The sequence below is a fragment of the Macrotis lagotis genome, chromosome 7 (genome assembly GCF_037893015.1).
Source record: "Macrotis lagotis isolate mMagLag1 chromosome 7, bilby.v1.9.chrom.fasta, whole genome shotgun sequence".
Lineage (NCBI taxonomy): Eukaryota > Metazoa > Chordata > Mammalia > Peramelemorphia > Peramelidae > Macrotis > Macrotis lagotis.
The window spans coordinates 109,899,826-109,916,449 of record NC_133664.1 but is presented as its reverse complement, the minus strand read 5'-3'; the positions used below and the strand labels follow the sequence as shown (position 1 = coordinate 109,916,449).

At 35.7% G+C, this 16,624-nt stretch overlaps 1 protein-coding gene across 1 annotated transcript in view; it reads right to left on the bottom strand.

Annotated features, from left to right (window-relative positions):
* Nucleotides 1-16,624, bottom strand: part of LOC141492881 (protein mono-ADP-ribosyltransferase PARP12-like) — a 91,191-nt gene that overhangs the window by 42,252 nt on the left and 32,315 nt on the right. The window contains exons 5-7 of the mRNA XM_074193587.1: nucleotides 13,594-13,717; nucleotides 11,259-11,360; nucleotides 4,472-4,640 (exon numbers count right to left, since the gene is read on the bottom strand). Of these exons, the coding sequence (XP_074049688.1) occupies nucleotides 4,472-4,640; nucleotides 11,259-11,360; nucleotides 13,594-13,717 (395 nt within the window). The remainder of the gene's footprint in view (nucleotides 1-4,471; nucleotides 4,641-11,258; nucleotides 11,361-13,593; nucleotides 13,718-16,624) is intronic.

Genomic DNA, 16,624 nt, shown 5'->3' with positions numbered 1-16,624 from the left:
CATTCACTTTCCAGTAATTATTGGTAATTGTATACATTCCTACATCTTTTAACTCTTATGAGTATCTTTCTGTTCCAAAACATTTCTTGTTAACAACTTATTATTGGATACTGGTTTCTAATCTTTTTTGCTATCCACCTCCACTTTATAGGCGAGTTCATCCCTTCCATATTCATAGTTATTATCAGCAACTGTATTTCCCTCAATCCTATTTTCATCTGTTTATCCACCTCTTTTTAACCCTTTCCCTTAAAAGTCTGTTTTGCTTCTAACCATTGTCTCCTTTAAACTGTCCTTCCTTTTATCAACCCCTTATTTCTCTTATCTCCCTCCCCTCCTTTTTCCCTAGTAGGTAACATTGATTTCAATAATCACACGAATATGACATATTTCTATTTCAGTATTTTTGAACCAATTCTGATGAGATTGAAGTTTAAGCATTGCCACCTACCTTCATTTTCCCTTCCTCTGTAAAAGCTCTTTCTTGTAAGCCTTTTTCATGTGAGATAATTTTCATCTTTCTTCCTAATCCTTATCCCAACATATCAATTCAAACTCATCCAACATATCTAGTTCTGTATTATTTTTTTCCTTTGGGGAGTTCATTTATGGTTTGCACAAAGCTTTTCCTCCATAAGATAGGGTTCTTGGTTTTTTGTTTGTTTATTTTGGGTTGGGTTTTTTTTTTGGGCAAGGTGATAGGGGGGTTAAGTGACTTGCCTAAGGTCACACCACTGGGTAAGTATTATGTGTCTGAGGCAAGATATGAACTCGGGCCCTCCTGACTCCAGGGTCGGTGCTCTATCCATTGAGCCACCTAGCTGCTCCTAATTAATTCTTTAAAATATTTAATTTCCAATGAATTTTTTAATCATTCTCCAGTGACTCTTTATTGACCATAATTTTTATTGTACTGTGATACATAAAAGTTGTGTTTTATACTGCTTTTTAAAATATGTTTGTGAATATTATACACCTTAATGTAGGGCAATTTTTGTGAAGATGGCATCACAATTAAGAAATAGATATGCAGGGCAATTCATTGGTTCAGTGGATAGAGCACCAGCCCTAGTCAGGTGGGCCTGAGTTCAAATCTAGCCTCAGACACTTAATAATTATCTAGATGTGTGACTTTGGGCAAGTCACTTGACCCATTGCCTTACATGTGTGCATATTCACACACACACACACACACACACACACACACACACACACAAACACACAAATATATATGCTCCTTACTATCCCCATTCATTAATTTCCAAAGGTCTATTATATCTAACTTTACTGAAATCTTATTCATATCCCTCCCTTCTTTTTTGAAATTTTTTGTTTATATTTATTTAGGTCTAAGAGGCATAAATTGAGGTCCCCACAATTATAGATTTACTATTTCCTCACCTTTATTCTTTTTTTTTTAGTTTTTTTGCAAGGCAAATGGAGTTAAGTGGCTTGCCCAAGGCCACACAGCTAGCTAGACCTTTATTCTTTTCATGAAGATTTCTTCTAAGTTCTCTATTTCCTTCTGTACTCATTGAACTTTTCCTTTAAATATTTATAAGCTATGTCATTTGGTGCTTATGTTTCATATTGATATTAATAAATGTAGCTTCCCTATTTATCACTTTTAAATGGTTCTATTTTTGGTTATACTTTGTTCTTGATCATGATTGCTACTCTTGTATTTTTTATTTTAGTTGAAGCCTTCTGATTCAGCTTTTTATTTTAATTTTATGTATATCTTCCTGTTTCAAATGTGCCTCCTCTTGTAAACAACATATTGCTTAATTCTGGATTCTAAACTATTATGTTATCCTTTTCTGTTTTATTAGTGAGTCATCCCATTCATATTTACAGTTATGATTGCTGATTGTGTATTTCTCTCCATCCTATTCTTATATACTTTTCCTTCACTTTTTTATCATGTTTTCCTTTTAAGAATCTGTTTTGCTTTTTTTTTTAACAACAGGAAAATGCAATTTATTTACACCAGCAGCCATGGGGGATGAAGAGTACACAGCGTATACAAAGTTAGCTACCTGTACAAGATGGATTACATATGCAAAAATAAAATTTCAAAATCACAGGACAACAACAACACCCCTTCCCTCCCAATGGCCCCAGATGCATTAATGCCAGGTAGGTGGCCCCTGGGCATGCAGGGGGGAGTGATGCATGGAAGGAAAAAAGCCACCGGCCACAAAAAAAAATCAATACAGAACCCCCACACACTTAAGACACATGATAGGCTACAGGGTGGACAATACATCTAGCTGGGAACTGGGGGGAAGGATGGGAAGCAAAATCCACAAAGCCTGTTACTAGAGAAGGGAGGGGAGAGACCTGGGAAGCTCCTAACCCAGAAATTAAGGGCAATGAGCCTTCTTTCCCCAAAGGGAAAGAAATTGTTCCCTAAAGATCCCAGCTAGACCAGGCTCATCTCATATATCCCAGCAGGGAATGGGGCTATGGCCCTGGGAGGTGAACTGAACTTGGGCAAGTCAACATTGGAAAACCTCCCAAACGGCTTCTTAACTCTCCTGCTTTAGATAAGGGGAGCTAAGAACCATCTGGGCCTCAGTAAGGAAGAGCTACAGCCACCTCTCAGAAGTTGAGGGTTCCATGCCCCTCTGCCCACCCCTCCCCAACAAGCGTAAGTTTGTCCCTTCTCCAATGCCAGCCTTCTTCCAAGACATGATTTGGAAGGGCTCCTGGGCACTGAATTCCCTCCTATAGAGAATATGGAAAATAATGGGCAGGGATTGTCCTGGGCCCAGCCTGTACTCTAGCTCACACTCCAGTTTGGCTTTATTTTTCCTTTAAAAAAACAAGTCTTGGGTTAAAATACAGATCGGTAACCAGGCCCAGCCAGGGATTTGGAGATGACGGGTAGGCATTGAGGGCAGGGAGTAGGTTCCCAATCTACTATTTCTGCTAGCTCTCCAGGACCCACCCAAATTTCAGCCAGTCCTGAGCACTAATGCTAGTAACTTGTAGGTCAGATAAGTGATGGATACCACCCCCCCCCAATCCCGGGAGCAAAGGCTATCTGCCTACCCCAGTGAGGTTGCTCAGGATAGTCCTATTCAAGTCTAGTATTCCCAAAACTGATTAGCACTTCGACTCCCCCCGCCCCCAAGTCCTGGCAGTTTGGGTCTGGGTGGTGGGGTGGGAAGAGAAGGGAATGCCTTCATCCCAACTTTGCAGGATGTCATGGGCACTACCTGATCTAACGTTGTAGCTTTTCTCCTCTGGTACAAACCTCCCAGCACCCTGTCTGCCCTCTTCCCACCTACTATGAAGATCAGGACTCTCCTCAGAGTGTCAGACTACAAGTTCAGAATAAATAACTTGGGGGGGGAGCTAAGGAGGAAGGGCAAGAGATGAACTAAAGCACATAGGAGTAAAAGAGGGCAGCAAGCAGCAGATAAGGACCTGGGGGAGTCCTATCAGGACAAAATGGTAAGGGGGGAGGAACTTGGGGCCACTCTCAGGGTGGGGCTGGGCCCTTTCCCAGGGCAGGGGATGAGGTAAGAAAACATTTCAAATAAAGCAGCACCATTCCCACTCACTTTGGGGTCCTGTCCTCCCCAAGGGTTCTGAGGTTCAAGGAAGGAGGGAAAGGAAAATTCTGATAAGCAGTTTCCCTCGTCTTCCCCTCTCCCTTGCCATTCCCTGAAGCCAGAGATTTCTGGCAGCCCCTCTTGGCTCTCCAAAGGAGGAGCAGCTCCCACAGCCCAGGTGGCCCTAAGATACTGAGGAGAAAGGTGGAGAGAGCGGCCAGTCTGAACTGCCCCAAGGGAATACTCTGTGCCTACCCACCCACTCCAGGAAAAGGGGTCCACTGGACAGGACTCTGGAAACGGGCAGCAGAGTAGCTGTGAGCACAAGCACCCGACCATTCACATTGCAGAAGGCAGACAGGGGCCTCTTTGGGGCTCAGTTCCAGACTAATCTGATCAATTTTAGATTCCCAGGAAGAAAAGAAACTAAAGCAAATGACTATTCAGTTCTCTAAATCTTTTTCCAAGTCTGACAATTGCAATAAATGGAGCCTCCTCTATAAACATTTCTGAAACCTACAAATAGTTTATTTGATCTATCTATACAACTGATGACTTTCTTCTTTCCAAAGGTGAGGAGATATCAGTGAAGTTTAAGTGGAAAAAGATGTGCTAGACATGGAGTCATGTTCTTATTCAATCTTATCTAAAAGTAAAAAACTCATGGTCCTGAGTTAGAGAGTGGCAAAGAAAAACAGAACCTCTAGCTTAGACATTATAAAATTGTGAGAAACTGAACAAGCTGGAACTTCGCATGGAAGATACATTCAGAATGACTTTCTGGAAAATTATTATATAACTGGCACACACACACACACCATGAATTTCTTCCAACTAACTTAGATGAGTATCAAAGTGATCTTCACATGTAGGCCACAAAAAGTAAATCAGAGTGAACGGTCACTCACCTGGGTTCCATATTCAATCCATTGTCCATTGTCACTCTGCCAATACCAGAGCCATGTTGTGGTTAAGAGAATATTTGAAGGTTTGGTAACTGAGGAGGGAGTAGATAAACGACGCACTTGATTTAAACCACAGGTCATGGTCTCAAAATTGATGTCTGGATTTCCCATTCTACAGAAATGAAGCAGAACAGGCCTTTAAAACAGATGGTCCAGGATATGAAAATTATGGCTCTGTGTGCATGGGGAAATAATAGGGTTAACTTTAATGTATAATCAGTATCTTCATAAAAGGATCTAGATAAATCTCAAATTCAATTGAATTCAACAAAAATTGATTAACCCTAAAAAAGGGTTAATTAAATTAATGGAAACAACAACTTTAGCAAAGATGAAGAATATAAAATAAACCTACAGAAATCATGAGTATTTCTGTTGCCAACAAAACCAAACAAGAGGAAATAGGATAAGGAATTCTGTTTAAAATAAAATAATTACAGATTGGGGCAACTAGATGGCACACTGGAGTCAGAAGGACTTGTGTCCAAATGTGACTTCAGACACTTGACACTTGCTAGTTGTGTGACCCTGGGCAAGTCACCTAACACTGAATGCCTTGCCAAAAGAAACACAAAACTACAGATTATATAAAACATTTGGGAGTTGACCTACTGAGATACAAACAGAATTATTCAAAACACAATTAAAAAACACTACAGAAATACAGACATAAACAGAGATATGTTATATTAGTAGTTGTTGTTCAAATATAATAAAAATGACAAAACTACCTAAAGTTACATGCCAATTGAATTACCAAAACATTGCTTTATAGACCTAAAAAAAGTTAGTCATCTTCATCTGAAGGAATATAAGATCAAGTATCTCAACAGAAATATTGGGAGTAGGGAAGATGATCTCAAACTATATTACAAAACAGGAATGATTAAAACTATTTGATATTGGTTAAAAAAAAGAAGTCAATCAGGGAAATGGATTAGGTACAATATAGAAGAAAAAGATTATCTATTTAGTAACTAGATAGCAGTCTGCTTTAAATTGGGTTTAGAGAAACACTTCAAAGCATATGCCATGATAAGCTCCAAATGAAGAGACAATTTAGATTTTTAAAAGTCACATAAGAAATAAACTAGAGAAGTGAGGATATATCTTTGCACAAACAAAATTAATGGAGATAAAATTAGAAGGGAAACAGCAGGGAAAAAATCTTTGCAGCAAATATCTTTGATAAAGTATCTAAGATATACAAGGAAGTGATTCAAATATACAAGAACAAACACTATTTCTTATAGCTAAATGATAAAAGATATAAATAGGTAGTTATCAGAAAAAGAAAACCAAGTTTTCAACAATCACATAAAAATATTACAAATCACAATTGGAGAAATTCAAATGAAAGAATCTGAAGTTTCATCTCATACCTATCAGGTTAATAAAAATGACAAAAAAGGAAAATGAGAATTGCTAATTGTGGGAAAACAAACACTATAGCATGCTGCTGGAAGAACTACTAATTGATCTAGCTAGAAAACAGTTTGCCTAAAAGTCACTTAATATCACTACCAAGTCATTATCACAAAGAATTCGAAAAAAAGGTAAAGGGATAAAGATACACATTTATAGAAGCCCTTTTTGTGGTGGCAAAGAACTAGAAATTAAAGGGTTGCTCATCAAATGGAGAATGGCTGAACAAATTATGGGATATAAATGTAATGAAATGTTATTGTACCATCAGAAATTATGAAAGGGACAGTTCCAGAGCAATTTGGGAAGATATATGCAATAATGCAGGTTGAAGTAAGCAGAACCAGGGAAATAAATTATATAATATCAATAATGTTAAGAAAAACAACTTTGAAAGCCTTGAAAATGCTAATCAACGGGTTTTTTTTTTTTAGGTAGGTGAATTTTGAGATAAGAGCCTAACCAATTTTCCAGGGTTATATGGCTATGAAATATTTGAGGCAGGATTTAAATTCAGGTCTTCCTGACTCCAAGTTCAGTACCCTACATACTCTGACACTTAACAGGAAGTGTCCTGGACCTTCTTCTTTTCTATCAGCTCCTATGAATACAATTACAAGCTCTATGCTGATGATTCTAAAATATTTCTATCCCTAATCTCTCTGCTGAATTCCTATCTTGCACATCCAACTGACTTTCGGACATCTAGAACTGTATGTCCAGTGGACATCCTAAACTCAATATGTCCAAAACAGAACTTGTTATCTTTCTTCCTCAATCTTTCTTTCTCTCTCCTATCCTTTCTATAACTGCAGAGGGAAACACTATTTTCCCAATACTCAGGCTTACAAATTAGGAATCATTCTGAATTCCTTACTCTCTTTTACCAATCACCCCCTCTCATATCCAAGCAGTTACCAAGGACTGCCTATTTTACCTTTGCAACATCTCTCAAATATATCCCCTTCTTTCCTCTACTTATGCCACCTCTCTAGTGGAGGTCATCAACATCTCATGTCTGAACTATTACAATAATCTGTTGGTGGGTGCCTGACTCAAATCTCTCTCTCCACTCCAATCCATCCTCCATTCAGTCACCAAAGGTTCAATTATGTATCCCACTACTCAAAAAGCTCCCGTGACTTGCTGTTGCCTGTAGGAACAAATAAAAAATTGTGTTTGGCATTCAAAGCCCTTTATAACCTAACTCCCCCCCCCCCAACCTTTCCAGATTTCTTGCATCTTATTCCCTAAGATGTACTCTTCAATTCAGTGAGAATGGCCTCCCTGGCTGTCCCTGTATCTCTTGACTCTGGGCATTTTCTTTAGCTACCTTCCAAACCTGAAATTCCCCTCCCTCCTCAAAACCAATTACTAACATCCCTAATTTTCCTTTAAATCCCATTTAAGATCCTACCTTTGACTGGAAATCTTAATTCCAGTACTTTTCCCTTTTAATTGTTCACTATTTATCTAGTATATTGTTCACTACACACATAAAGTTATTGTTTTTAAATTTTATTATTTATTTCCAGCATCCATTTTTTTAAATTTTGAATTCCAAATTCCCTCCTTTGACCCTTCCACCAACCATTGAGAAGGCAAGCAATATGATATCAATCATACATGTAAAATCATGGAAAACATATTTTCATATTAGAGATGTCACCACCAGGACTCCAAAAATCCAAGAAAAATAAAATGGGAAAATTATATAATTTGCATTCAGAATTCATCTGTTTTCTCTCTGGAGAAAAGGACTTATTCTAAGTCCTTCAAAATTATTTTGTATTACTATATTGATTAAAGTAGTTAAATTTTTCACAATTGATCATTTTTACATTGCTATTACTGTACAATGAATTCCTACTTCTGCTCACTTATCTTTGTATGAATGTATATAAAACTTACCAGCTTTCTCTGAAACAATTCCCCTCATCATTTCTTTCCCCCTCCTCCCTGCCAAGGCAGTGGGATTAAGTCACTTGTGCTAGGTCACACAGCTAGGTAATTATTAAGTGTCTGAGGCTGGTTTGAACTCAGATCCTCCTGACATCAGGGCAGTGCTCTAACTACTGTACCATCTAGCTGCCCCCATCATTTCCTATAATACAATATTATTCCATTACAATCATAGGCCACAACTTGTTCTGCCATTCTTCAATTGAGGAACATCCCCTCAATTTCTAATTCTTTGTAACTACAAAAAGAGCTGCTCTAAATATTTTTTGTATATATGGTCCCTTTTCCTTTTTCTTTTATTTATTTGAGATACAGACCTAGCAGAGGTATTACCAGTCAAAAGGTATATACAGTTTTATAATCCTTTGATCATAGTTCTAGATTGTTCTACAGAATAGTTGGATCAGTTCAGAACCCCACTGACAATGCACTAATGAACTTATTTTTTTGCATAGCCCCTCCAAACACTTGTCATTTTCCTTTTCTGTCATGTTAGTCACTCTGATAGGTGTGAATATCTCAGAGTAGTTTTATTTGTATTTCTTTAGTCAACAATGACCTAGAATATTTTAAAAGTATGACTGAAGGGGAAGCTAGGTGGTGCAGTGGATAGAGCACCAGCCCTGGAGTCAGGAGGAACTGAGTTCAAATCCAGCTTAAGACACTTAATAATTGCCTAGCTATGTTACCTTGGGCAAGTCACTTAACCCCCATGGTCTTAAATAAAATTTAAAAAAATATATGACAGGATAGCTTTGATTTTCTCTCCTGAAAACTTTGACCAGTTATCAATTGGGTTTTGGCTCTAATTTTTATAAATTTGATTAGTTTTTTATATATTTAAGAAATGAAGCCTTTAACAGACAAACATATAAATTTTTTGATACACTCTTTCATTGTGTATGGTACCTTTTAGCAAATGTAGTTACCTTAATTATCTCTTTTAATTAGGTCTAGTTTTACTTTTGCTTTGTCTGAGACCATGATTGCTTCCCTTGCCTTTTTTTTAATTCAGCTGACAATATAATAGATTCTGTTCCAGTCCCTCATTTTAAATCCTTAACATTTTTTAAACTCTTATGAACATCTTTTTATTCCAAATAATATTTCCTCTTAACAGCATTGTTGGATACCTATTTCTAATTCATTTGTTATCTACTTCCACATTGTGGGTGACTTCATATCATTCACTTTCCAGTAATTATTGGTAATTGTATACATTCCTACATCTTTTAACTCTTATGAGTATCTTTCTGTTCCAAAACATTTCTTGTTAACAACTTATTATTGGATACTGGTTTCTAATCTTTTTTGCTATCCACCTCCACTTTATAGGCGAGTTCATCCCTTCCATATTCATAGTTATTATCAGCAACTGTATTTCCCTCAATCCTATTTTCATCTGTTTATCCACCTCTTTTTAACCCTTTCCCTTAAAAGTCTGTTTTGCTTCTAACCATTGTCTCCTTTAAACTGTCCTTCCTTTTATCAACCCCTTATTTCTCTTATCTCCCTCCCCTCCTTTTTCCCTAGTAGGTAACATTGATTTCAATAATCACACGAATATGACATATTTCTATTTCAGTATTTTTGAACCAATTCTGATGAGATTGAAGTTTAAGCATTGCCACCTACCTTCATTTTCCCTTCCTCTGTAAAAGCTCTTTCTTGTAAGCCTTTTTCATGTGAGATAATTTTCATCTTTCTTCCTAATCCTTATCCCAACATATCAATTCAAACTCATCCCCTCTGACTATGCAGACAACTCCTAATTGTCCTAATAGTGATAAAGTGCCAAGGTATTACTTGTATCAGCTTCACATAAAGGAATGTAAACAATTTATCCTTAAGTTCTTTATGATTTCTCTTCCATGTTTACCTTTTTTATGCTTCCCTTGAATTCTGTGTTTGAATGTCAAATTTTCTTTTCAACTCTGACCTTTTCATCAGGAATACTGGAAAGCCTTCTATTTCATTGAATGTTAATTATTTACCCTGAAAGATTATATTCAGGTTTTCTGGATAGGTGATTCTTGGTTGAAATACTAGTTCTTTTGCCTTCTAGAATATATTTCAATCCTTCTGCTCCTTTAATATGGAAGATGCAAAATCTTGGGAGATACTGACTGGAGCTCTATGATATTTGAATAGTTTCTTTCTGGTTGTTCGCAATACTTTCTCCTTGATCATAAAACTAGAATTTTGCTATAATATTCCTAGGGTTTTTCCTTTTAGGATAACCTTCAGGAGGTGATCCATGGATTCTTTTTAACTTCTATTTTTCCCCTCTGGAATGACGATATCAGGCAAGTTTTTCATGACAATTTCTTTAAAAATTATGTTTGTCAACCCTGGGAGACCTGTTATGGACGATGTTATCCATACCCAGAGGAAGAAAAACAAAATAAAACACAACAAAGAAAAACCTACAGAATCTGAATGAATATTACATTCACTTTTAAAGATTTCTCTTATCTTTTTCTTTCCTATCTCATGATTTTTTTCCTTTTTCCCTTAACCCTAATTGCTCAAACAGAAAATGACTAATCTGGAAACATGTTAAACACAAATATATATGTACAATGCTTATCAGACTGTTCTCCATTGAGGGGAAGGGGGTAGGCAGGGAGAGTGGAGGGACATTATATAACTTATAAATATGCATATGCATGTGGATGAATGTTGAAAAACTTTTATAACATGTAATTGGAAAAATAAAATAAAATATCAATTAGGAAAAAAAGAAATATGATGTCTGTGCTCTTTTTTTGATCATGGCTTTCATTGTAGCCCAATAATTCTTAAATTGTCTCTCCTCAATTTATTTTCTGTGTCAGTTGTTTTACCAATAAGATATTTCCCATTTTCTTCTATTATTTCATTGTTTTGACTTATTTGTTTACCTAAGGAAAAATATTTAAGTTCCCCCTTATATTTAGGATGGCTATTTCTTAGTTTTTAGTTTTATTTTTTCCTTGTTTTTAGTTTCATTTATAGTAAGAATATTAACATGGTACTTTTCCTACAATGGTATTTTAGCTCAATGGTTATTAGAGGAAAATCTTAAATTTTGGAAAATTATAAGACAAACAAAATCTAAAAAAATATAATTATAAAATAGGAGGGACTTTGGACATTCTTTCTTTGCTGTTTTGTGCCTAGCAATGTTGTGACTTTGGTGGTTGTCCCAATCTTGGCTGTAGGTGGTTGAGGACTGGAGGAAAGAAGAAGGAATGGCACCTCCAGAAGATTCTCTACTGTCTATTTAGTCTCCCTTCATCACTCAATAACTCTACTACTATAAGAAAGGGTGAGGATGGAAAACAGAATAAGCATTACTCACTGGGTTCCAACATTTGGGGAAAAAGGCGGAAGACCAAGGGCCAAGTTGAACAGGAGACTGATGTACGAGGGAGAAGAGGGAGATGGGGCTGGGGAAACATATCTAAACAGAAGAGAAGAAAAATTGTCATAGTAAATTATCTCTCAAATCTTGAGTGTATTGCTGTGAGAAATGAGTTGAAACCCTAACCTATAAAATAAGGGCCAAGAGCAAGTTTCAAGTTCCTTTCTTGAGCTTAACTAGGAGAACCCTATAACTTTTAGAATCAGCTGACCTAAGGTACCTTTCCTTGGAGGGAAATAACTAGTTTTATTCCTGCTACAGGGAGTGAGGCAATGCTTAACCCAAAGAAATTAGACAGGGTGATATGGAACAATGGCAGTTTAATAAAAATTTAAAAATATGGGGTAGTGGACAAAGAGCTAACCTCAGAGTCAAGAAAACCTGTGTTCAGGTTCTGCCTCTGATACATACTAAGAAAAATCACCTAACCTCTCAGTGTCTCTAGGAAAATTTCTAAGACTATAAGTTTTCAAGAAACTTCCAACCTAAATTTGTAAAGAGTTTCTTCACCTGGCATCTTATGACAATGAAATTATAAGTCTGGTCCCTATCCCTAAATTCAGAGGAAAAATGACTGCTTTCAAGAGAACACAGAAAAAAAGAGAAAGTATAGTCCCAAGCACCAGGCCTAAGGCTTTGAGTGTTCTAGATGAAAAAGAATAGAAAGGATTGCCTGAAACACCTAGTCTAGGATAACTATCAATGGTACTACTCAAGGGGTAATTATAAATACAGGGTTACAGACCTAGAGCCAAAGGATGAAAGTCTTCAGAGAATTCCTTCATTCAGGGAGTTCAGTTTCCTTCAATAGCAAGTTAAAATTGAGACTTCTCTAACTGAAGCAGAGGAAAAAGGGAGCTAGACAACTGATTCACAGATTCTTTTTCCTTCTTTTTAGAAGTGTGGAACCATGGGGCAGAATATCACACCTGTTGTCATTCATAATAGATGTGATTGATTTTGTTAAACAAAATTCTTTCTCCTTCCTTTTTTATTCTTTTTTATAAGAAATTATTATTTTTGGGGTAGAGGGGAGAAATGTATGAAGTGAAGGTGATATAAAATAGATATAAAAATAAAAAAATTAAACCATATGTGAAGTTCTGAGTTATTCCTTCAGAGTCCCCTTTAGCAGCAAGTACATTGCTAGTCAAATGGTAACTATTTAGTAGCTAGATTATTCTCAGCTGGAATTAAGCTCAAAAGTATCAAAGGAAGGGGCAGCTAGGTGGCCCAGTAGATAGAGTACTGACCCTGGAGTCAGGAGGACCTGAGTTCAAATTCGACCTCAGACACTGAAAAATTACTTAGCTATGTAACCTTGAGCAAGTCACTTAACCCCACTGCCTTGCAAAAATAAAAAAAAGTATCAAATGAAAACATCAGCTCCTATGAACAAGATATTTAAAGCACTTTGTTCATTGAGGAAAGTATTATAAATATTATCTCCATTTTAAATATGAAAAAACTAAGGTTGGATGATTTGCCTGCAACCAAAATACTATTGTTTGTTTTTACAAGGAAAATGGGGTTAAGTAGCTTGCCCAAGGCCACACAGCTAGGTAATTATTAAGTGTCTGAGGCTGGATTTGAACTCAGGTCCTCCTGACTCCAGGGCCAGTGATCTATCCACTGCACCACCTAGCTGCCCCTCAGAATGCTATTTAGATAAAATTTATGGACTTTGTTTTAATATTTAGGTGTATCTGTTACCTGTTACAATGAATAAGTCTAAAATAAGAATTAAAAACATAACCATGCTTTTGCTTTTTAATAGTATTTTCCCAATTAAATGTTAAGACAATTTTAACACTTTTTAAAAAATTGAGTTCCAAATTCTCTCCCTTCCTTCCTCCCCTTGCCTCTCCCTAAGACAGTAAGCAATTTGATAAAGGCTATATATGTGTAAACATGAAAAACATATATCTCTGTATTCATCATTTTGTTAAAGAAGATGCAGATTCACCGCCCCCCAAAAAAACCACACATAAAAAAATAACTTTTTTTTTCCAGTTGTTAGGATTCACCCAAGCAGAGCGAATTCTAAGGATATACACAGCTCTTTCAAATTGGGGGAAAAAAATCACCTCAACAAATTGAAACTATCCTTGTCCAAAGTAGCCACATTCTGGTTTTTTTTTCATCCATGAGAAGTCACTAGGACTTTTCAACAGCAACAGAATCTAAAGGAATATAATGGGGAATCTATTCTGGGCTTTCACATTTGGTCCTACTCCTGAGCTCAGGAAAAAGGAGGCAAATTTCACCTTACCTGGAGTTCTTTGGGTCAGAATACATTTCTTCAATCCCTTCCATCATTGGAAGATCATTCCAAACAGTGCCATCCAACTTTTGCCATCGGTAAGGCAACTTGTAATGAATATTCCTACAGTTATCTGAAAAATAAAATGAAATCTTTGATGAACCCAAACTGCTACTAGATGATAAGAAATGAAAATAAATGTGAGCACTGGTAAAAAATAAATAGGAATATTACTATATATATGCTGTCTTTTGAGTGTAAGACAATCAGACAAGTAATAAAATAATTTTTCATTATTATTTATGGTTTTAGATATTATATTATTAATATTATATTTAGATATTATATTATTAATATTAGATATTAGATATATTAATAGATATTATTATCAGATTTGATTCTCATAGAAATTCTGTTTGTCAGGTAATCTATGGAGTGAGTTATCATTTCTTTCTACAGGGTCTTCATTTTACAGTTGAGGAAACTGAGGCAAACAGAGGTTAAGTGACTTATCCAGAATCACACAGTAGTAAGTGTGTGAGGCTAGGCTTGAACTCAGGTCTTCCCATCTCCAGGCTCAACATGCTATCCACTGTGCCACCTCCATTGAACCACCTACCTTCCTAGGATCCATTTTAGAAAAATAGAAAGGGAAACTAAGAAAGTTCAGGAAACTTACTCAAGGTCACCTAGCAAACACTATGAGAATCTGAACTTGAACATTTAACATATATATATGTATGTATATACACACACACACACACACACACACATATATACATGTATGTATGTATGTAACTCACTCAAGTTCTGGAATATCAGAATAGAAATTCTTTTTTTCTTGGAAAATTCAGTCTAATTTTAAATTCATTCATTCCTTCAACAAGCATTCATTAAAAGCTTATATTGTGCTGGATATCATAACACAATAAGCACTGGGAATACAAAGATAAAAAGCAAAGACTTTCCCTTCATGAGTTTATATTCTATCTTATGAGTGGCAAACCACATATATAAATACATCTATAAAATATATATAAAACACACACAAATGAATAGAGGAAGGGGCCACCATCAAGCAATCAATCAAACAATATTTATTTAGTGTCTTCTGTGTGCCAAGCGTCTCCTGGATCAGTGAAACCGCCTTTATCAAGAAAACCCCATGGTTCACAAGGTCAGAAAGAGTCAGTCATAACTGAAAAACAAAATGTTATTTATTTAAGCATTGTCTAAGCCCCAAGCATAAGAGGCAAACGACAGTCCCTGTATATACAAAGGAACAGCAATGTTGTAGGATGATCATCTATGAACGACTTACCTTTTCTCAGCAATACTGTGACCCAAGAGAATTCTAAGGACCTATGATAAAAAGTACAATTCATCCCAAAGATAGCTGATGTTGTCTGGCATATTTTTTTTACTTTATTTTTCTTGCTGTTTCTTTTTTGGGGGGAGGATATGTTTAATTTTACAACATGACTATTGTGGTAATGTTTTTCATGGCTATACATTTTTAACCTATATCAGATAACTTGCTTTCTCAATGAAGGGGACTGGGGTAGGAAGAAGGGAGAGAATTTGGAACTCAGGGTATTAAAAGTAAATGTTGAAACTTATTTTTGCACATGACTGGGGAAAAACAAGATAAAATGAAAAAAACTGCAATCATCAAAAAAAAAAAAAGACTGCCCTGCCTTCAAGGAGAACCTATTCTAAACTTTTTTTAATTTTACATTTTGCATGTTGGGTTTTTCTAAAAGCATAATATACATGTATTAACATAATGATCATAACTGAAACTTATCTAGCATGGATTACAGCGCCTTTTTTTTACATCACCTCATTTAATCAAATGTAACAATAAATAAATGTGAAAAAGGAGGAAAAATCCATGACCCTGAGCTAATATCAATCTATGAAAATTTATTATTATGCACTTATTTTGGTGACATATTGGTTAAACAATGGGAATACAAAAACCAAAGCAATAATTTGCTGAATAGTACCATAATAATCAAAATTATTTTATAGAACTAGAAAAAGTAATTCAGGAGAACAAGAGGTCAGGCATATCAAGGGAAAAAGGAAGGTGGACTAGTCATACCAGATCTAAAACAATATTATATAGTGGCAACCATCAAAATTATTTGATACTGGCTAAGAAATAGAGAGATGGATCAGTGGAATAGGTTATGTACATAAGATGCAGTAGACAATGACCATCAAGTGTTTGATAAACTCATCTTTAGCCAGTTTCTGGGACAAAACCTGCTGGGAAAATTGGAAAACAGTAAGGCAAAAAGTAGATATAGAAATCTCATAACCTATAACAAGATAAGGTCAAAATGGATATATAATTTAGACAAAAAGGGTGATATTATAAAACCATAAGCAAATTAGGAGAGCAAGGAATAGCTTGCCTATCAGATCTATGAAGAAGGGAAGGATTTATGACCAAAAAAGAGATAGAAAACATTATGAAATGAAAAATGGATAATTTTGATTACATTAAATTAAAAATATTTTGCACAAAACAAAAAAATGATTAGAAAGAAAGTAGAAAACTGGAAAACAATTTTTAGTCAGTGTTTCTGATAAAAGACTCATTTTTCAAATAGACAGAGAACTGAGACAAATTTATAAGAATACAAGTCATTCTCCAAATGATAAATTGAGAAAGGATATAAGTGGGCAGTTTTAAGATGAGGAAATTACAACTATCTATAGTCATATAAAAATGCTCTAATCACTATTGATTAGAGAAATGAAAATTAAAAGAACTCTGAGATATCACCTTACACCTAATAGATTGCCTAATAGGACAGAAAAGAAAAATGATAAACGTTGAAGATATGGGAAAATTGGAACACATGCCTTATTGGTGGATTTGTGAACTGATTCAAACATTCTGGAGAGCAATCTGGAACTGGGCCCAAAGACCTATAAAACTATGCATACCCTTTGATCCAGGCAATAAGTGGTCTGTATCCTAAAGAAATCTTAAAAACGGGACCATATTTATAGCAACTCTTTATGG